This window comes from Melopsittacus undulatus, chromosome 1, assembly GCF_012275295.1.
Source record: "Melopsittacus undulatus isolate bMelUnd1 chromosome 1, bMelUnd1.mat.Z, whole genome shotgun sequence".
In the NCBI taxonomy this organism is placed as follows: domain Eukaryota; kingdom Metazoa; phylum Chordata; class Aves; order Psittaciformes; family Psittaculidae; genus Melopsittacus; species Melopsittacus undulatus.
In genome coordinates, this window is record NC_047527.1 from 15,493,260 (window position 1) to 15,515,422 (window position 22,163).

Here is a 22,163-nt window from a genome sequence, read left to right on the forward strand (position 1 = left end):
TTAATAAGTCTCACTAGAGCAGAGCAGCAAAGGGGAATAACCCTTGTTTAAATATTTTCCACTCAAGCCCTGCTTGTAAGATGCTTAGCCAAGTCATCAGACAAAATACCTGCTGTTTTTAACCCTTCATATGCAAGACATCTGCCATGTGAACATTTACTCGGGGCTACATGCTCAGTAACAATAATAAAACCTAGATTACAGAGAAAACCACATCTGAATTAGTGCAAATGGGACAAAAGTACTTGCTTTTCAGAATTTTGCATTCTCTAAAATTTGTGAGAGCGGTTTGTCTCCGACTGTGATTCAGCCATGGCATTTGCAGCTTGAGAAAAACTGAAGGTTTACAAAGTCAGGAAAGGTTCTCTGTGTGCATATTAGTGAGGTGCTTACCGAGCACGGCCCCGGCACTCAAGTATCGAGGCAGACTTTATGACAAACTTCAAATTCTGATACTACTTTCCTTCGCATTCCATATATAAACATCTCTGCTGCTTCAAACTGATTTTCTGCTGATGGGTACAGAGGGAGTCCCACACATAATCTGTCAATTCTCCTCTCCCTGTCTCGGGGATCCTACTGCGTGCCTCTTCGTGCAACTGTATTTTACCCTCCATTTTCAACATGACAAGTTCGCCTCTTGTATGTGAACTATTGCTTTTCTATTCATAAAGCGCTTTATCAGACAATCCTACAAAAGAACTTGGGGTGATTTACATGAACAATTACTTTGCAAATCTGCCAGAGGATTATAATAAACATGTATGAAGAATGCTGAAGTTTGGAGAGTGGGTTGCAGACGCCATACGTTTTACTGTAGGGTTTCATTTGCGTCAGCATGTATTTCTTAAGTTTTTATGCTTTACATTTCACCATGTATTTGAGAACAAAATTGTAAGGAAAAAGTTATGTAATTTCAAACATTTTGAGGGAAGCAGCTTCATCTCCTGCACTGTAATGTTTTAACTCTTTTCCAGCTTCTCCCTTGAATAACGTGTTAGCAGTTGCAAGCAAAGAGAATGCCTCTATTTTAATGTGAAATCAGCTTAAAACGACTTGCAGGGGAGGAAAAACATGCCATATAAAGTCACCTAACTGCAGAAAAATTGTGTCCAAATGCCCAACAAATGTTTACATAGTTTTTAACGCCTACTATATTTGGGATTTTAAAACCCTTTCACAGGAACCTTTTATGTACTGCTGCTCCTTGGAGAGTGTTTCTACATTAACATACAGACTTCTGGCAATTTGTAGCACGAGAATTTTGAATCGAAAAGGTTCTGCACAAGCAAGAAAAGTTGTGGGGGTTTTGTCAGAGTAGCTTAGCGGTTGGTATCCCAGGGCAGCCGGTAATGGGGAGTTACTCATCCCCAAACCTGGAAGGTGCTTGTCCATCATCCTCAACACCCGCACAGAAACGGGGGCTGGGTAGGAAAAGAGGAGTATGATGACACTAAACCCCCATTCCCTAAACCTAGTCCCGAGGGGATCAGCTGTTACCGCGCGTGGGTCGCGCCTGTTTTTCCCCCCTATTTTCCCAATCCCGCGGGACAGCGGCAGTGACAGCACAAGGCCGGGCAGCCTCCGGCCGTGGCCTGCGGGCCGTTCCTGCGCCAACTCAGCCCAAGTCCCCGCGGCCAAGGGGCGTCGCGTCCCCTCCGCGGCCTCCCTCGTGCCCGTTCTTGCGCCCGTGTCCGTGCCCGTGTCCCGGAGGCGGAGGCCGCGTCGCGCCGCGGCGGTCGGAGGCGTGCGGCGGGGGGCGGCGCGGGCCGCGCGGCGGGGCCGCCTGCACTGTCTCTTTAAGGGCGCTCCGTCTGGGGTGGCGCTTTCCTCCGCGAAGGCTCCTTTGATATTAATAGTGTTGGTGTCTTGAAACTGACGTAATGCGGGCAGACGGAGGTCCTGACAAGCGATAACAGTCCTGATAACGCGCCGGCCGCCCCGCGCTCCCAGGCCGCCGCCTCGCCGCCGGCGGGGCCGCCGCGCCGTGCCCCGGCCCGCGCCCCCCGCCCCGCCGCGCCCCCGCCCCCGCCTCCGCACCGCACCGCCCGCCGGCGGACGGCGGGCCCGTCGCCCCCTCCCCGCCGAGCGGGGCCGAGGGGGGAGGCAGCGGCGCCGCGGCCCCCCGCCCGTCCCCCCCCTCGCTCCCTCCTCTCCCCGGCCACCGCCACATAATCCGCGGCCAACTCCGCCGGCAGCAGGAGACGGTTCATGGCTCGCTCCGCGGCCCCACCATCTTCCAGGCTGCCGGGGCTGTTGCTGACGGTTAATCAACAGGTAAGGCGCGGGGGGGCGCGGGTGGGGGCGGCCCGGCGGCGGGGAGGGCGCCGCGGACGGCGGGCCGGGAGGGGGCGGCGCGGCAGCGGCAAGGGGGGGGGCGCCGCGCTGGGTGTGTGGGGGGGGCAGCTGCGCGGTGCCCGAATGGAAAGGGGGGGTGGTGTGTGTGCAGCGCGGGTGAACCCCCCCTCAACATACAGCCCCCTCCCTCAAAATACACCCCCACACACAATAATCAACAAACAACAAAAGCGGGGGGGCATGGTCACAGGGAGCGGGGCTGCTCGTGTTTCACAGGCTTTTTTGGTGCATCCACCTCCACCCCCCGCGCCCCCAGTTCCCCCCGCCGGTGGGTCAAAGCCATGTGTGATGGCTGGAAAGTGGCGACTTCAAAACGGCGATAGCCCCGCTGGAGTCGGGAGGGTCAAGTTCAGCTGCGGCGGTGGCGGGCAGGGGGAGCAGCCCCCTGGCCTGGAGGCGGGGAGGGGAGAGGTGGCCGCGGGCTGGTGCGGCTCTGCTGGGCTCGGCTGTGCCCTCCCCTCCGCGCCGCTCCGCGCCTTATCTCCGCGGCCGCCGATTCCCCAGCACCGGGGCGCTCCGGGGGGAGGGGAAGGGAGACGCGGGGGGTGGAAGTAGAAGACGAGCAAAGAGGGTTTGCATCCGATGAGCTGCAGTCGCACAGTCCTGCCGCTCCTGCCGCTGCTGGAAGTTTTAATGGGGATCATGACAAGCGGGGCACAGAGACACCATCATGAAGAGTAGTAAGTTTGGGGAAAACCTTTTTTTTTCCCTTCTCTTTTTTCTTTTTTTTTGCTGGTTTTTTTTTTTCCTTTTTCCTCCTCGTTGCCCGGGGACACACCGGGAGAGGCCGGGTGCGGAGCTATGCTGCGCCGGGAGGGGGGCTCGGGGTCCCTCCCGGTCACACCGGGGGAAAGGCGATATGGTGGTGGTGACTTTTTTTTGTGTTTTGTTTTGCTTTTTTTTTTTTTTTTTTTTTTAAATCAGGGCGCGGAGAAACGTAAAACTTTTCCCTCTTAAAGGCGAAGCTCCGCTCCCAGCGCGGCGTCCCCCCTCTCGTCTCTCCCCTGCCCAGCACAAGTTCGTGGAGCGTCTCCCCCCCCGCCCCTTCCCTCGCCCTCGGGGGCTGCTCCCCGCGTGTTTGCTTTCCGGAGAGGAGGAATGAATGGAGGCGAGGCCGGGCTGGATGGGCAGCGAGGCGGCCGGGCCGGGGTCGGTGCCGAGGTACCGCCCGCCACCGCGCTGCCCTGGGATACAGCTGGCTCCCGGGGAGGGAGGTGGGGGGGTCGACATTTCGGGGGCTTTGTTTATCTGCCTCCCTGGTGCAAATCAAGGCGCTCAGACATCCCGGCACTCCTACGCGGTTTCTGCTGGGGCCCGCTAGTCTCCTTTATATTTTACCCTTTTTTTTTTTTTTTTTTCACAGTCGGTTTGTGTTTTCTGTCTGCAAATGGCAAACTTTTTCAAGCGCGCCGGCTGAGCTGTGGGCATGAGTGATGAGCTGGAGTGCAGAACCGGCCCCCCTCCATCGCTGCGGCCTCGGCCACTGCGAGCACCTTGCCTGGCCGGGGCCGGGGCACCTCAGCACACGGGGGATAGGTCCCCTCCGAGGGGAACAAATTTCTTAGCGAGAAAAGACTGCGAGGTGCTATGCAGACCGTGCTGCCTTCGCTGCTTCTACAGGGCGCTGCGCAGTTTGAATGTTGATTGAAACAAACCATAATGTAACAGCTTCAGGTTTGCTTTGATAGAAAGTCTCCCAAGGAACCACCAAACTTCTTTGCCATTCAGGCACTCTTCTTCAGCCACGCCACTGAATCCTATGGATGTTGGTGGCATCATGTTACTTTCCTGTTGGTTTCAGGAAAAGTTGAACATTTAGAGAAGCTTGTCAGAGTTAGAAATGTGAGGGGCAGCAAAGGAAAGTAGTGGTAAGAGCCAGTTCCTGACGTGGACAAAATGAGAATAAAAGTTACAGTAGTCTTCTGAAGTGCAGTTTGTGTTTGCCTCATGTTTGCAGTATGCGTGTGGAGTTAGACAGCTCTCTCATATATTCCACCAGAGTGACATTTTAAAAAAGCCCTCCAAAAGAGTGAGGGTGTTATTTTTTCTTTCTTTTTTTTTAAGTACTCTGGGTCAATGAGTAAATACAGGGTTTGTTTGAGAACATCAACTATTTCCTGTAAATTGTGATGCTGACAAGACTGTCTGGAAATGATATCAACACTTTGAAAGATTTTTTTCCCCCCTCTTTCTTTTTTAACCACTGAATGAAAGTTTGTTAATATCGTGGTCAAAACAAATAAGTGGCACCTTTCTCGGGGGGGTGGGGGGGAGAAAGAAGTCTTTTTCCTTTCTCCTCTTGAAAAATGTATACCTGCTTGATGTTTGCCACATAGAATTGATAATGCTGGAGTTCAGTAGTGCAGCAGTGCCTGTATACAAGTTAATCCTCCGGTTGTTTGTGACAACAGAAGTCTGCTTCACCTTTTTAAAACAATAGAGATCAGATACGAGAAGAGTAGTCGGTTCATAATCCACCCTGTTCTGTCTGGGTATCGCGCTTTCTTTTTCGGGGCTATATGTAATAACTTCTCTCTGTTTGAAACTTTGCATATACGTAGTCACAACAAAGTAAGTAAAGGGCAAAGTTGCATCAGCTTTTAAGTTTACATGTTTTGCCTGTGATCCTCTAAAACAGACTCTAAATAAGACTGGGCAATCTCTGCCTGTGAAAGTATGGCTTTATTTTTTCTTTATTTCATAGTAATGTTAATAAAGGGGAAAAAATGTAAATGACAGCTTCAGAGATCTGAGAGTTCTTTGGGCATCAAACACAATGCAGCCAGGTTACCCTCTTTTGAATGCATTTTCAACATAATTTATACAGTAGTTTTATGGGTAGCTGTATGTTTTCATTGGCGATTGAGTAAATTCAGCATTATTTGATGAATCCCTACCAGGATTATTTTTCTATCATGTGTTGTCCATCGTTTGTAGTAAACTTTCATAGTACAGAGTATGCTGTTGTTACCATGCATACTCTGGCTGCGTGTGAAGAATATTACTGTTCATATATCGTGATTGTGCATTAATAGCAGCATAGCACTAATTCCTGTTTGTGGACCTGAGTGTGAGATGCAGTGATTGCTTGTTAAATCTCTGTATTTCAATCATATTATATTTTAATGCTAGTTGACACATAGGGCTTTATATTTTCAAAGCATTGTGCAAGCAATGACTAATTACTTTCTGTTCATGCGAATTACCTCTTTTAGCACTTTATCAGGTAGTTGCTTTCAAACAAACCTATTTTACATTACAGTGTGAAAGAGTTAAAAAATTAGCAAAGATGTTTAGGAAAAACACAAAATTTTAATTACAAACATACCCAAAGTTGCCTGTATTTAAATTTTTCTTTTTATGTGGAACTTTCATTCCAAGTTTGGGGGGTGGGGGCATATGTGTATGAATATTTATGTCTCTAACAAACTCTTGACAATATTTTAATGTAATAATCTTCATAGAAGCATTCTCAGATCTTGACTGCAGTCACACTGACAGTATCACTTTAATAAAGGTTTGTGGGTAACACCAAATATAACATTGTGAGAAAGTTTATGGTTAAATATTTTTGAACACGACAGGCTGGGAATCTGACAACCCTTTTTGTTAGGTGCAAGTAAAGTGGAAATAAATTACGTTTTTAATACAGTTTCAGTTAAAACAAACTGCCACCTGGTAGTAAAAGTATTGGCTTTGAACAGAAATATATTCTGATCAAGATATTCTAACTGGTGTGTAAAATGAAGCCATTCATTCAGTAAACTGACAACTTTCCAGTTGGTGTTTGCCCTTGCTTAATTTAGTTTCCTCAACACAACTAGTGAGGTAGTCTGGGTCTGGTTTTGGCAGTCCTGGGTGACTATAAACTCGTGCGTTTTTGTCCCAAATATTACACCTCGTGAGTTAAAAAGCGGGTGGTTAAAAAGAACAGCAGGCAGGTATGAGAAGAAAAGTTTCTTTTCAGTTTCTGAAACTTTCTGAAGTTCTTACCTAGTAAGAGAACAATGCTATTTTCAAATACTGGTGATTAATACTATAACCAGCATAGTCTGCAACCATCTATTGTATAAATACCATTGCCTGTTGACCTTTGGGTACATTAATTACAGCATATCTGGTCTAGGTTCTACTATTTTTGTCTGTCCAGAAGATAAATAAAAGTGCCCTTTCCAGTCCTCCTGGAGAAGGAGAACTTTTTCTCTTGGTACTGTCATGAATTATGGAGTTCTTTTTTTCTACCCTGTGCCAATGAAGTTCTCCTTTTGACTTAAAAAAAGATAAGCCTGCATCCAAAGAGAGAATATGTGATTACTTTAAGACTATTTTCGCTTCAGTTTTTATGGTACATACAAACTTTCCAGGCTTTGCTTTTTTTGGATTGTGTTTGCTAATTAAAAGAAAAATACGTAATGAGTTATATCAGATGATGTGAAGGATTAAAGTACAATTACACCATTAAATGGTAAATGTTTACAAGGGGCAAGACATGCAACTACATTTTTTAGATTATGCTCATTATTCACTTCTTGATGTTGTTTTGCACCTAATCAATAAAGGGCCTTCCAGAACTCGGCTCCTTAGCCAGTTGTATACGTGCCCAGAACATAAGAAACGCTGCTGGGGCAGAGGAGCACGGAGGGGAGAGAAGTGCTGGTGTATTATTCTGACTTCTTGTCATGCAGACCAAAGCTCAAATGAAACACTTGAGCAATGGAAGAATAACTACTATGGTCTCGATTTAAGTCCCCAGTGGACATTTTGTCACACCCCAAAAGCATTGCACAACTGAACACCATTCCACTTGATGTGTCGTCCAGAGTCAGAGGAGTCTCTGATTTGGCGTCATGGGGTTTAGAAGACTGTGATTTAAGTGAACTGGCGTAGCTGCATGTAAGAAACTTTATTTAATAGTCATCTATGTTTTATTCATGTTCTGTGCTATCTGTTTCTTATTTTCTAGTACCTTTAAAGTGGTTCTTTAAAATTTAATAATAATACCAGTAGTGAAAATGAAGTCTAAATTTTAATAGAAATTGCTAATCTTTCTATCAGTGATTTTTATTATTGTCCTGCTGCATTAAGTAAGGAATCTTAATCCTGCTGTGGATCTCTATATGTGGATTTGGAAAAGCTATAGAGAGAAAATTCTTCATTTAATTGCCTAGCTGCCATGAGTGGCACTTCCATAGGACGTTCCTACAGAATCCAGTTGGTTCCATCCCGTAAAGTTCGTTGGAACTTTTACATGCTCTTGGGGGATATGTGCGAGTGCAGCAGCTACAGTAGGATTATTTCTGCCTTGAAAATACATTATTTTGGATTGCAAGGTTTAGTCCTAACAGTAATTTTTACTTTCTTAGCTGCAGTTAATGCATGTCTAATTTCTCGTAAGTCTGCTTTCTTTCCAGGCTCAGATAGACTTCCCCCCCCCCCCCCCTTAAATGTATTTAAAAATATTTAATTTTTAAAATGTTACTAGCCCTTTAAAAACCTGTAATAAATGCTTTACAAGTGGCTAGACACCTTCCCTGGTGGTTTAATTTATATAAGCAGGAAACTTTCTCTCCTTCTTTCTCTCTCTCTTTCTTGTTTTCTTTAAACCAACTGACGTAATGCCAAACTTTGCTTTAAAAGAACAGACAGAAGTAATTGGTAGCTTTTAACTTTTAATAATGTTCTGGATTGGTTTTAGTGGCCAAACTGCCATTTTTTTAAATTTCAAGTAAAAATGGGCTTGTGGCCTGAGGAAGAAAGGCCCTGTTGATGCAGTTATTTTTATTCTTGTTTTTCAATCTGTTATTAAAAAATCTTTCCTGCTGAGCTCTGCTGGATTTCTCCAATTGCTCTTTGTGATGGTGGTGCATTTCAGGTTACGGTAACTTAAACTGTTTTCTAATTTTTATTTTTTTTTCTCTTTTTCCCATGGGCATTTTGAGGTGTTTTATCCTGGTTTTTTTTTTGGTTTGGTGTTGTCCGTCTGTGCTCCCCCCACCCCAGTTCTCTCACCCAGCACCTGAAGCTTTCCTTTGGAGAAATGATTTATTTTGATTAAGAGGGGAGTAATATGTTAAAAATACCTTTGGTGGCAGTTCAATGAATATTATTTTCCCAGTATGAGAGCGTTTTACACCTGTTAGTGACGCTGATTGGGAAGATACTCGCTGCCCATTGCAGAAGGCAGGAGAGATCCTATCTTGCCGAGTGGCCACTTTCTGTACACTCTCCACCTCATATTTTAAAGCTAAACCAGATTTTAAACTATGCTTAGTAATAGTCTTTCGTGATCTGTATCTGTTTGTGTTAAGCTGATATTAGAAAAGAGAAAAACCAACAAAAGGATTTTTGAAAAGTAACTGTACTTAAGGAAATCTAGTCTGCTCTCTTTTCTTTTATTTTCTAATTTCTTTATCTTGTTTTCTGGCTTCTTTTCCTGATTTCTTTCCTATGTCTGGTGGGGTTTTGAACATGAGCAAACTTTCTACGGTAAAAGAGTTGGGCAATAGACTTTCTTGACGAAGTTGACGTCAGGACGACTTCATAAGTTGGCAAGTAGGGAAATCGTTCAAAGACCAAGTTGGCTTGTGCCAGTTTTCCCTTCCTTTAGGGGAGACACTCCACCCAGTAGGAGGTTACCCCACCCAATGTGGAGAGCTATAATTCAGTGGCAACACTTTAAATGTCAATCCTCCCTAGGGTTTAAACCCCAGACTTGTCTTCCCTCAATCTTTGTATTTAATCTAACATTCAATCTGTTGAAGTAACATCTCATCTTCATAAGCACTTTTTGGGCCTGATCCTGCAATTTTCCTTCTTGAAAAATACTCATTGACGTCAGGGGGACTTTTGAATTCAGTAAAGGCTGCAGGATTGGCCTCTGCAGAATTGTGTGTGTCTGTGTCTGTCTGTAAGTAAGATTGTGTTTGCCTGATGAATATTGTATAATCTGTGCTCTTAAAGATGAAATTGTACAACACTTGCTTTGTAGTCTTAAAAATCTGAAGTCCAGGATTCATAATGCTGCAAACCAGATTTTCCTCAATAAGTAAAGCGCACTTATTTCTATTTATCGCTTTCTCAGATTAAAATATAAGTTTCAAAAGTTCCAACTCTGAAGAATGTAAGGCATTTCTGCCATTTCTCTGTATTTCTCTATGCAATGCTGTAGACATATTTTTATATGCTGCTTTTGGCAATTTTTTCATCTCTAATGGAAAATGAACATTGCAGCCTGTAGCTTAGTGCCCGCACTAAACATCGGGGTACTGGATAATACTGAGAACTCCCAAGAAAATGTTTAGTTTTGGGGTATTCTCAAAGTCAACATGTAATTTTCATAAGTACATTTTACTTCACCAGGGGGTTTGTTCTCAAGTATCCTTTTCAGATCCCCCATTACATTTAGAGAGCCTGCCTATGCAGGAGGGAATGTATAATCTGATATTATAAAAATCTTATAGAAAAAGCACCAATGTGTTCATCTCTCTGCATTTTGAAAATGTGCCAGTGTTTTTAGTTTATTAATGTATCTGGGAAAAAAAAGTCTGTAAAAGATGATGTTAAAAATCATCAATGCACTTATGTTTCTCAGCAAGATTTACTTAAACAATATGCTTCAGTTTTGCCTCAAACCATTTCAAGCCACCTCTGATCCAAGAATGTACCAGTTTTTGGTTCCTGGAAGATTAAGCATGACAGTTTCTATTATATAATGAACAGCAGTATTGTTTGAACAAAGGTAACATATTTTGATTTGTGTACCTTTTTTTGGCAGCTGGCACTAGCGTAGGTCTAAAATGAGTGGTGATCTAACAGTGTAAATATCTGAATGTTCTTGAAACACAGTATAGATGTAATGTGTTTAAATCATTGAATCTATCTACCTATATTATATAGCATGTGTATGTATGTGTATATACAAAGCCGTAAATGGTGTGTTCTGCTATCTGTAGCCTTCAAATGTGTATCCTCTGGGTATTCCTGACCTACTTTGCAAAGTCTGCAAGTCTGAAATACATACTGAAACTTAAAATATTAAACATACAGATTGGCGGTTCACACAAAAAAAAAAGCAGGGGGAATTTTTGCTAGTAGTTAATTAAAAAGAACATAGCCAACTCTGCCTAGACAGATACCTTTAGACTGCTTTTGGATATCCCAGTGGCTTCACTGGGCTTATTTTAAAAAACAAGTTCTCAGCTAATCTAGAAAAAAGTTTGAAGCAGATACTGAAATTAAGTATTGCCCAAAATTCCTATGTGCAGATGTGGTTTAATGTTTAATGGAAGTTAAATGAGTTAGGATGAAGCTATTTTCTTTGGGGTATGATTCTTTTTAACTTTCTCACATGCCGCTTTTCAAGCAAATGCTGTGACTTATATGCAACATCATCCAAAACTTGGTATGTAGATGAAGCATTGCTTCATGAATTCAATTAATGAAAGCAAGATACCTCCAATTTCAGCTTCCTAATCTATACATAGTTTGCTTTTTTATTTAGTGTTCTCATTTTTAGTTGTATTAAATGTACTCATCAGACGTTTGCCAGCTGCAGTTACAGATTATAAACCAAATTTGCAATACATGCTGATCATTGCCAAGCTTTCTCCTCCTGTACACATAGATATGGACACGCACGCACACAGAAACAATTAATGAAGTAAACCTTGCCCCACATACCTGAGGCAAAAGCTTGTGAAAATAGATTAGCCTTACCATGTGCCTTGCAGGTAAACAGTATCTGACTCTGATAGAGAAATGGGAGAAGAGAGCTTCAGAGTAGAGGCTGCCTGCCCGTGCCACCCTGGCACCCAGGTCTGGATGCTGAGGTCTGGGGGCTGTCAGTGAAAATCCCACATCTCATTTCAGCTGTTGCAGTGGTAGGAAGGAAAGGAACAGTAACTTAGGTCTCCCATCTACTCTATATACAGTTTTCTTTCTGTGGCCTGCTAGAGACATCTGAAATTTATGCCACCTAATTAGTGTCCTTCCATGTTCCTCAGATCTGGAGTTTTTAGAACTAAACTCATATTTGCATGTTACATCTATATTACAAAAAAGTAATAATATAATGGATTAAATTAATCCTGTAATAGTTGTTTGAACTTACTGTAGGAATGTAAATAATTTTGTGGCATTGAGCTCATATTTCCAGTCTTATGGGGGTAGGATCAAAAGTTATCAACCACATATATCTGAGTAATTCAGCTACAATAAATCTTCTAACAAATACCCACCCTTTGCACACCCAGAGATACGCTCCAGTACTGTTGAAATCCTGCACACACCTGTATCTTACATGTAAGTCCATAAACATGACTAGTAGCTGTATCTTCAGCTGCAATCAGGTGGTATGTGAGGCTACAGCAACAATCAAGGTAGTCCATGGTCAGAAAGTCTGATTGCCACTTGATTGCTGCTGGCTGTGTGGCCCTCAAGGTTGTCTTCTCCTTGGAAAAAGTTTTGAGGAATCATTAATTGAAAAGAAATGTGGGGTATGGCTCTGACTCCAACTCTGACACAGTTCAGGATACAAAGCATTAAGCGCTTCATCTATATTGGGTCAGAAGTGATCATGCATAATCCACTTTTATCTAGGTATCATTCTGTCATATGTAAGGTATGCTCTGCCTTGTCTCTGTTACTCTGCCTCTCCGTTTCTCCCTCACACATATCGGTCTCTCTTTGGCTGCTGTTTGCACATACATACATTCTAAAAATACATGGAAATGGAAGTCCATCTGTGTTGCATAATATTTTACAAAAACACCAGTGTTTGTATTGTTCTTTCTCTGAGCCCTTAATGAGTTTAAAGAATTTAATGTGGCTTAATGAGAGTTCTTATTCTATTTCTGACACAGAAACTAATGAGGGAAAAGTAGAACAAATTGAAACCCAACTTTTACTTGTTAGTTTCATGATGTCATCAGATGCAGGATATTACAATCCATGGAAAAGCTTACAAATCTAGGCAAGAATCTGTTTTGCATCCGTGCCCTTCAGTTGTTTATAACATAAAGTTTGCCAGTGAGAAAACGAAGTTTAGCATAACTTAATTTTTGTTTTTTTTTTTTTTTTTTTTTTTTTATATTCCTTCAGAAAATTCTTTTAATGTTTGGGCTGGTTTGATTTTTAGGTGAATTTTTGCGAGAATCAGTCTAACCTGCTTTGCCTGGCAACAGAAGCGTAGGTATGACCAAAGATTGATTAGCCCTTCTGATTATGGCTCTGATCTCCCCATGCACCAGCAAGGGACAAAACCTGTGCTAAGTTCATCTGGAGTAAAATCTGATGCTCATCAGGAAACTTCCTCATAACATCGCAGCTTACTGAAAGAGAGCTGTGGCATTTACATGTTACTACAGTTACACTTGTTAACACTTAACTGCAGTTTGCTACTTTAAGGCAGTTGCACTGGGCAGAGCACAGCAACATTTCATAAAGTTTCACCTTGGGTTTTCGCTGCCCTGCTTGGGATGGTCAGGCCGCAGTATGTAGCTGCCTGTTGATGGGACCATGGTTTGGTCTGTCACCTTTAAAAGTGATTCTTTTGGTTTGAAATCAGTCGGCTTCCCAAAGGGGAACAAAAATATAAGACAGGTATAGGAGGTGCACCTGCTTCTGAACCCTGCTGCTACCCACTGGCTTCACGGCCACACTTGCTTGCTTCTTGTTCCCCACCAAATATGCTCTCAAAGGCTCTTAGAAGTAGCCATGCAGCAACTGAAGCCCCAGTACTACAGGTATATCCATGTAAGCAGGCTGTAAATGCCTTCATAAAATTGTGTGCCATGCCATGAACATCAGGATGGTTTCGACAGGTCAAGGAAAGCAGTGACTTTCATTGTCCACAGAATGTGCTTTTGATATAACCAAGCTGCAGAAAGTTGCAGCACAGTAAATAAAATGCTTTTCTGTACCATCTGATATTTTTTAGCAATTGTTAGTCTTTTTAACAATACCAGCTAAATCGCACAGTGGTGTGATTTCTTAGGTTGATGTTAACACTGTGCTCTTCTGGTGTTGTTCAGCATATCGTGTCTGAACCATGATGGATGTTATTGCTTTCCATTTAATTTTTTTTTGCAATTAGTTGTTGGTTTCATGTTGTTGAGTGCAACATGAGATAGTTCAAATAATAAGAATTTGAATTGGAAATAGAGGCATTTTAACTGACTTTCTTGAGCATTATCATGCAAAGAGAAAAAGAGTAAGTTGTTTGGTTGGTTTTTATGTATGTATATATGTGTGTTTGTGGTTTGTTTTTTTCTTAATGAAGGTTTTCATAATTTGGTAGTTCAGCAAACATGGGTATGTTCTGAAAGTATTTCTCACAGGTGGCAGGTCTGAGTTGATAGCTTTTAGGTAGACAGTTTTGTTACAGCATATGGAGTCTAGAGCTGAAAACCTGTTTTCTGGAGTTTTAAAACCATTGGAAAGTAAGATTTATTGGACCTTAAATATCCCAGTGGTGCAAATTTATATGGTGTTCATGGCAGTTTCAGCTTAACTTTCCTTAGAGATTTGCTGTGGTACTGCATTATCTAAGGAACATTTAAAATGGGTTTGACTACCTTTTTTTTCCCTTTTTTTATCTTCTTCAGTTGTTTCAATATTTATTTATGAATGTGAAAAACTTTATTAAAAAGATGACCTGGTAGCTCTGCCGATGCAGATGCAAAATGTTTTACCTGAACGGGATAAAGTTAAGAATCTGAAAAGCTGGCATCTTTGAAGTTTTTTGTTTTAATGGTGGTATGTGACAGTGGCGAGTTGTCAGTGGGAGGGAGCTTAAAAAATAGTCATAGGAGAAAGAAAAAACAGCTGTGGAATTTATTTTACTGGGTGAAAGGAGACTCATGGTTAAGCAAGCTTTACCTTCCTGGGTTTTCAGAATTTATTGCCCAAAAGACACATGCCTGAATAGAAAGAGAACTGAAAATCCACTGTGACATGAAGTGCTCTTACTGCATATGAATACAATTTGTTTATTTTTTATCTCCAGCAAACTGTGACTTTCTTTGTCTTGTCAGAAGGAATTTCTGGTGAGACCTTACCAGGGTAATGCTGCCATAAACCCCGCACTCCTCAGCTGCAGTTCTGTGCAGTGCAGTTTGGTCCGTGGTAGTTCTCACTAAGCTACTGTGCTGCTTTCAGTCAGGAATGGGACTGCATTGACTTTACTTTTGCAGAAAAAAGTACATTTTTTTAGAAAATGCACTACATAAAAGAAGGAAAGGCAAGAGGGAGAGCATGCTCTGATATATGAGCTGAGACTATGGATGTTGTAATGCCATTTATTTTAGGATACTATAGGAAAATCACATTGGGACCAAAGTTCCCGTGGATTACCATGCGATATTTATTACCATTTTCCTGTGTTTTCCCTGGTTAGGATCTAATCCTTCAGTGTCTGGAGCTGTGTGGAGTTAAGAATTTGTCCATTCAGAGAGGAAAACCTTGCCAGCTACGGGATTTCACTATTTCACTACCTGTATTTATTTATCCCCCCTCTAAAATTTCCAAGAGCAAGAGGGTTGAGATTGGAAGGCAAGAGATGGGGGGATAGGTAAGCTGAGGGAATAGCAGGGGCATGTATCTGCTCAGTAAATAGTGTTTACTGATTACTGTTTACTGTCAAGCAGATTACTGCAGTTGTATTTCTGTGAAGCAACCCACAAGCAGCCAGCGCGAAGGAATGAAGTGAAGTTGTGTGCAATCCTGAGGTGACTAAAAGATGTGCTTGTGACATACTTCTAGCAAAAGCCATTTTCTGTTGCCCAGTACCCTCGCAAACACTATGATTTTGTGAGTGACACATCTGATTATGAGCAGCCATCAAAACGCTCATAGGCATCTTTGAAAGAAGAATGTGCTTGAATTAGATACTTGCAGGTCAGAGAAATATGTTGATCTGTTCTTTTAGTTTGCTCTTTAGCTTCCTGCCCTTTTTCATTTTGTTCAGTAGTTACTCAGTTTTGGAGTTTATTTGAAAGGGATGATAAAGTATATGCTTTTGCGTTCCTTCCGTGGGCAGAACTTCCATTTGCTTCCTTAGGAGAGTTCGTCTGAGGAAGAGCTGCTGACTGCTTTTGCCTTGATATGGAGAGGATGTGGTTAGTATAGGGGTCTCTTCATTCTCAAAGCTCTCTTACTGTGTTGAGCTCTTTGTTTCCTAAAAAAAGAGATTTTCAATCTGAAAATCAGTTCTGTCAAGTTTTAGGGAACAGTATGAACAGACTTAATAGAGCTGGCAATGAGGAAAACATAATCCAGGCACATCTCACCTCCGTCAGGTATAAAAAGCCTCTGCCGAGCTTGCCTGTTAATTCTATGGTTATCATCTTCTCGTGATGGAATACATACATAGAAAAAACAGAAGTTAATGTTTACTTCTTGGATGCTTTATCGTCAAGCAAAAAGAACTGACAGTTTCATGGTTAAGTGCCTACAGTTGTTTTTGGCTTTGCAGTTGTTGAATTAATCACTGCAAAGCTAACTAATTGTGTACCTTTTAAAGTTTTATTTTTTGTTGTTTTTCCTCTTTTAATGAAAGGAAGATATTTTGTTCTTTCTGACTTTGGAGTCGGATTATCCCATTAAGTACTAGCAGCAAGCTCTTCAGCTTTTACTTTCTTGAGTTATCTCAGGAATCATTCTTCTAGTAGATGATGAATTTACTTACTGATCCAGTTATTTATGGCTCTTAGTGCCCATTCTATAGATAGGATGAGGCATTTTAAAACACTTTTTAAAAATTGTGTAGAAAATGAAATGCTATCTCCTTAATTCTGAGTTTACAGATGTTACTACTGCTGCTGTTCTGATTTGTGAGACATCATCTTTGTGTCTTACTGGGTTGTTTCATAGAATTTAGAGTTTCAGGGGTTTTTTTGTTTTTTTAATTCTTCATTACATGTTAGACATGGGCAAAAAATGACAAGGTTCTCATCTTTATAACACACTGTGCATCTGCAGGCTCATTACTCCCTGGTTTTAAAGAAAGATGAAAAAGTCCTTGCAGAGATGTTTCTGGCAACATTTTAGTAGAATTTTATTATGGCAAAGAAAAAATCAAAGCATGAATGGACAAATTTAGGATTTTTGCCACTTTTTTTTTCCTGAGGCTGTGTAAACTTTTTTCTTTTTTTCTTTTTTTTTTTTAATAAAAAAATAATATAGAATGCAGTGTTTCCCACAAGAGCACCTTCACACATTTTAGTTAGAAGATGCTGGTACATTTCGAGAGGCTTTGAAAGCGGTAATTCAATAGGTATATAAAGCTGTAATGATAAATGTGATGATTGTTTGTATCTAGAATTGTTAAAAAACAAGATTTATTTTATTGTGTGTTCAGATTCATATTACTTCCAACCCTAATGGCTTCACGGTTTGCTTTTTTTTTGTCAGCTGGCTCATTTCAAGTCATAAAGGTTTCACTTCAAGAAGTTTTTATAATTAAAAAAATCTCAAATTTCAGTTGGAAACTTTGTATATATAAGTAAACTTAACAAGTCTGTGTATTGTATGGGAGTGGGTGTAGCGATGTTATTTATCATAGGGTCCACAGTATTGGAAGGCAGGACTAGTGACAGTGAATCATGCACACTGTGTATTAATGTAGGCCACTTTCGGCACTATATAAATAGTATTGTAAACACACACCTGCAAAGTGTCTGCAGTTATATGGTCATTGCACAAAGTCCCTCTGTGCTCTCCTAAGTACATATCTCTGCGTGTATCACATCTTGCTAACCAAGGCAGCATACTGCAGCTGCTGTTCCTCTCGAGGAGGTGTCTATAAAATGAACGCTGTGAAACCCAACTTTTGGGACAGCTTTATGCAGAACACATGGGTGTACTGTTACTAGATCTTTTCAAAACCTGCCTGGTCCTTTTCTCCATGTAGGGCCAGCCGCATGAGATGAGGTGGGTGTTGATCTGAAATGTAGGCTGGTCCTCAGAATGGGGCAGAAGACAAGCGTGACTTAAACCAGTGGTAGTTTTCTTGGCTTTCCCAGAGAGGGATATAATGAAGAACTAATAAGAAAAAGCCATATTTCTCTCCAAAGTCTAAAAATGTGGCAAATACAGTAGCAGCAGGTTCTTGAATTTTCATCTGCCACAGTAACACGCCCCTGATCATAAACTGACTTCCTGAACTTTTTCTTTATTTCAGCAGGTAGTCGTTCCAACACTGTCAGTTACCCCGTTGTGTTTGCACGCATGCACACATTCAGGGTAGCCCAAAACCTAATACAGAATCATAGAATAGTTACGGTTGGAAAGGACCTTAAGGTCATCTAGTTCCAACCCCCCTGCCATGGGCAGAGACACTTCACACTAAAATATGTGCTGCTGGGTGCCCGTGGTAGCCGAAGCTCTTTCCCTGCACTGCATCTTGGAGTCTGTTCAAGACCGTGGTAGAAATCCTGGACTGCTTGTAGAGCTTGATCCTTCCATGGAGCTAAGAGAGGCTGCTAGCTCAGAGGAGATCACTGTGCCCTAGGCCACGTTCCCAGAGGTGTCTCTTCACCCTGAGCAGTGTCTGCCCCTCCGTGGTGGCCCTGCAGTGGCCTTTGAACAACTCGGGCTGGCTCCCATCCCAGGGATGCTCCTTTGGGTTGGACAGTGGCAACTACTGCATGTCTAGGAGTGTGGCTGGGAGCTGGATGGTTGTGCACCCACTGGATGTGCAATGAAGTGCTGAGCACTGGATTTCGGACCTCTTATCCCCTTTGTGGCAGGGGCTGCAGGTGGACCCTACATTTTGGGCTGTAGCTGCTTGTGACAGCTCCGTGGTATCCCTGGGGAGGAAGGGGAGCCACTGTCTAGCACCTGGAATGGTGGAGGACGGGAGAGACAGGGATCTCCTTTTTAAAAGGAGCTGTTTTTTTTCTCACCCCTATTCTTTATTCATAAACCTAATGCAGTTCCACAATTCCCAGACATGTAAAGCTGCAGGGCTTTTCTTGTTTTGTTTAAATCTTTCTGAACCAGCCAAATTTTTGGGGTTGGCACAAGGTGCAGCCAGTACCCATGGCCTTCCAGGGCTTGCTTGGTCTAGAAGTCTGCAGATGTTTTCTGCTGGATCTGGCTCTTAATGAACAAAAAAGATTTTGGCGTGCTTATTTATTTATGTATTTTCAAGGGGAAAATGTGGTTTAAAACGTTGATAATTATGTTGTAGGTGAACTACTCAGACTTTATGCGACTGTATGGGAAAATGAATGCTCATCAATTTAAAAAGAATTTCTTTATTCATACAGCATTCATATTTAAAGTGATCTCTTTTTCTCCCCTCCTTAATGAAAACAGGGTTTGAGGAGCATTACAAATAATTATTTTTTTAATTACATATAGTTGTGCATCAGAGTTCTTGAAGACGGCCCACTCTGATCCTCTGGTGAAAATACCAGAGCTTTTCAAAAGCTTTTTAATTATCCATTCTTGCTGCTACTTTCTTTGCAATGTACACATAGTAACTGAAAAAAAGAAAACATTCCAGGAGGGATCCACCTACAGGTGCGCATAGGTCAAGCACATACTTCTCCTTCACAATGATTAGTTTTCTTTTCCAGCTGTCAGGTAGTACTTCCTACTGTCAAATCCAAGCTCGCGCTCTCTTTCAGAGGCAATACTTATCACAAAGCTGCAGTGCATTTTAATCAAGGTTCCCAGAGTATTTTACAAGCAGTAATTGCCTTTTAAGGACAGGATGAAGTATTATACCCATTGTACTGACGGGTGAGCCAAGGCACAGGGAATCTGAATAACTGCAGTGTTAGAGTGAGCCAGTAGCAAAGCTGTGAACAGGGCTTTGGTGCCTTCACTCCTGGTGCTGCTAAGATACCTCCCCCTCCACCCACCAGTTTTCCTCTCTTTTCTTAATTCGACATTTGTGAGACATTGGCTTTTTTTTCTTTTTTACATATTATATGTTAAGTGCTGTACTTGCTCTGGGGCTGAGATAAACCTGCATGTGAACGCGCTCTTGTTTCATGTGTTTGCAAAGTGTGAAGGCCTGTGTGGCAGGACTTCAATTTCATTCCCAACCTTCTGTTTTACTGCTGCCCTCTGTGGCTCTGGTAGTCATTGGATCATCCCCAAAATAGCTCCTGTTTGCTTTGTTACTGGTGTATCACCACGCCGTGAGTGACTGAAAGAATTCCACTTTTCAGCACAACAGTCCACTCACTAAATGATTCCCCAGCATGATACATGCTCTGTCTTGTATTTAATTATCTTGTAATTATCAAAGCAGTAATGAACTTTGTGCATTAGAAGTGTATGGATCAATAAAAACAAATTTATGGAGGAGCCACTGACAGGCTGTAAGCCCAGACGTACCTTGGATGCTTGCATTTTTCTGAAAAGCTTTTGACTTTTTTTCTTTTTTTTTTTTAATTAAACAATGTCAGGAAAAAAGGATTTAAAATTTGCACTATTTCTAACTGGTGATGATCACACACATATTCTCAGTGCTTTGTTAGAGGTGGTGTGTGTGCTAATGAAAGTTTGTATTGGAGTGGCCCCTAAGAATATGATCATTGTTACAAATTTATTAACACCATGAAAGATTTCCTGTCCTAAAAAGTCTGCCAGCAAACGTCATAATCCTGAGTGGGCAGAACCATGTGGTAGGTTTGACTGAGCCCCTTTGACAATTATATAATTTATTTAACTGTCTATCTTTAGAAGTTGGGAGGCTATGCTTTGGTTTCAGAAGCATGCCGAAACTCCCGTGCTGCATGCGCGGCAAGGGCAATGGAATACCAGAGTACTCGCTTGGGCTTTAACTACTAAATAATGTGGTTGCACATGACACAACAAGAACAGAGGTATAATCCTGCCCTGTGAAGCAGGTCACATGTTTCAGGTTCTCTGTAATGTATGCAAAGTAGCTGCTTAAATCATTACGAATGTGTAAATCATCTTCTTCATAAACAATACCATCAAGGTACAGTCAGGCAACATGTCTCTTGTGGGCTGACTGGAACTGGAATTTCTTTGAGACATTGAGGAGGTACGTCAGTGCATGAGAAGCAGATTCAACTGTTGCTGCAGTGTGGTGTCTGCAATGTTTTGGATTTCTGAGATCAATATTGCTAAGGCTGTCTTCTTCACATTGAAGTGCAGTGAAAAGAGGAGGATGTGAATGAGGCAAACGCCACCTGTGTGATCCGAAGCTTCCATGAAAAATTTGCTCCTTTTTTCCTCTGGCTTTGTAAGTCACGCAACAGATACTCACTTATTCCTCTGCATAAGTTTAGTAAGTATTTGGAGCTCCTGTTGCTGTGTATGTTGTGCATTTGGGGAAGAAAAGATTTGTTGAGCAATGTTTCAGACTTTTATCTTCTGTTTTAGCCATAATTTTCCCTTATAGAGTATGATACTGTCTTTCTTGAATGTACCGATGCACTTTCTGTAGCTCCTACGTAACACTCCACACCTCTTGAGCGCAGTCCTCAAAGCTGACTAGTTCAGTGGTGAGTGAAACTGAAAGCGAGACCTAATCTTGTTAAGAACCCCGCTGTACTTCTGGATAAAGTATAAATATCTGCTATCATCATTATTCTTTATTTATTATTATTAGAGTTTCTGAGGGTTTTTTTTTCGGGGAGAAAGGGGGAAGGGAGGAGTAAATGCAGTGTATGGTCACCACCCCACCCCCAAATGTTGTATTTTGAATCACTTTAAGTAGTTGTTTGGGATGTCTTTATTACGGTGAATCATGTTTTTAATATCTGCCTTAAACACATGTGTGAGTTCATACTGAGGCAATGGAAGCCCTCTTTCATTTGCTATCATGTAATGCTTCTGCAGCCTGTAAAATGCCTCTGGTTTATAAATACAGGTACATTTTCAGCGCAGAAATCCTTTCTCTCAGCTGTGTAAGGGTCAGACAGTTTTGCTTCAAAGGTGAATGCAGAGGTGGTGACTACATAGATGCAATGTATCTTCTTTTGCTTGGAGATGCTGGCTCCAACACCAGTTTCAGAAGAAATACCAGTGAGATGGCACTGGTAAGATGTACCTGGGTATAACTAAAGATGCCGGCACAGGCCGGCTGGTCTGTAAGCGCTGCTACTGAAAGATCAGTTTTCCTGCTTGCTCTATCTGTGCCGTGTCCTTTAGTGGTGGGAAGTAAAACACAACCAGCACTCCTCAACTTTCAGCGCATGTGGAAACAAAGCTAAAAGAGCAGGGGCATCCCCAATGCATTGGCAATTTGCTAAGCGCCCGAGGGCTGCATCTCATTTGCATTAGAAGTGCGTAGATTGCTCTTGTCTTTATCTTGGCCGTGGGGACGAGGCTGATGGAGGCGCCCGGGCTCGCGGTGGCTTCAGATGCCCGGGTGTGGTGGTTTGGGTCTGCCCCTCACGGCGGGACGCCCCGTTGCCCAAGGCGCTGTTACGGGGCCTCGGGCGAGTTCCGCCCGCCCCGGAGTGGGGGGGGGGCAGGGTACCGCACGGCCTGCCCGGTAGGAGTGGGGTACGGCCCAGCTTTGGCAGTCGGTGCACTTTGCATAAGCGGGGTGGGCTGGTTGGTGTTCGGCAGCGCCGTTCCAGGCCCGGACAGGACCCCCTCGGCGGTGCGCCGTGGGGCTGTGAGGAGTGCCGGGTGAGTCGGTGCCCTGCACAGACACCCGTCTGTGCTCTTAAGCAGTCAGTAGTGACAGACAAATTAGGAGGGGGGGAAAAAAAAGAGAAGAAAACCAACCCCAACCCAGCTTGTGTCTTTTCAATAGAGATAACTGTTATCTCTTATAGAAGTCTACATAAGTGTAAGTAATTGCCTGCACT

At 42.6% G+C, this 22,163-nt stretch overlaps 1 protein-coding gene across 10 annotated transcripts in view; it reads left to right on the top strand.

Annotated features, from left to right (window-relative positions):
- Positions 1–2,145: 2,145 nt before the first annotated feature.
- The window catches only part of TRPS1 (transcriptional repressor GATA binding 1), a 216,069-nt gene continuing 196,051 nt past the window's right edge, over positions 2,146–22,163 (top strand). For 2 of the 10 annotated variants that reach the window (XM_034061010.1, XM_034061029.1), the window contains exon 1: positions 2,146–2,277. Coding sequence is in view for 1 of the 10 variants with exons in the window: in XM_031050495.2 (XP_030906355.1) it covers positions 3,029–3,038 (10 nt within the window). In the remaining 9 variants the exon portion in view is untranslated. Of the gene's footprint in view, positions 2,278–2,515; positions 3,039–7,151; positions 7,252–20,303; positions 20,630–21,360; positions 21,384–22,163 lie in introns of those variants that run through there. The other 8 variants (XM_031050492.2, XM_031050495.2, XM_005150932.4 and 5 more) reach the window with 6 other exon arrangements.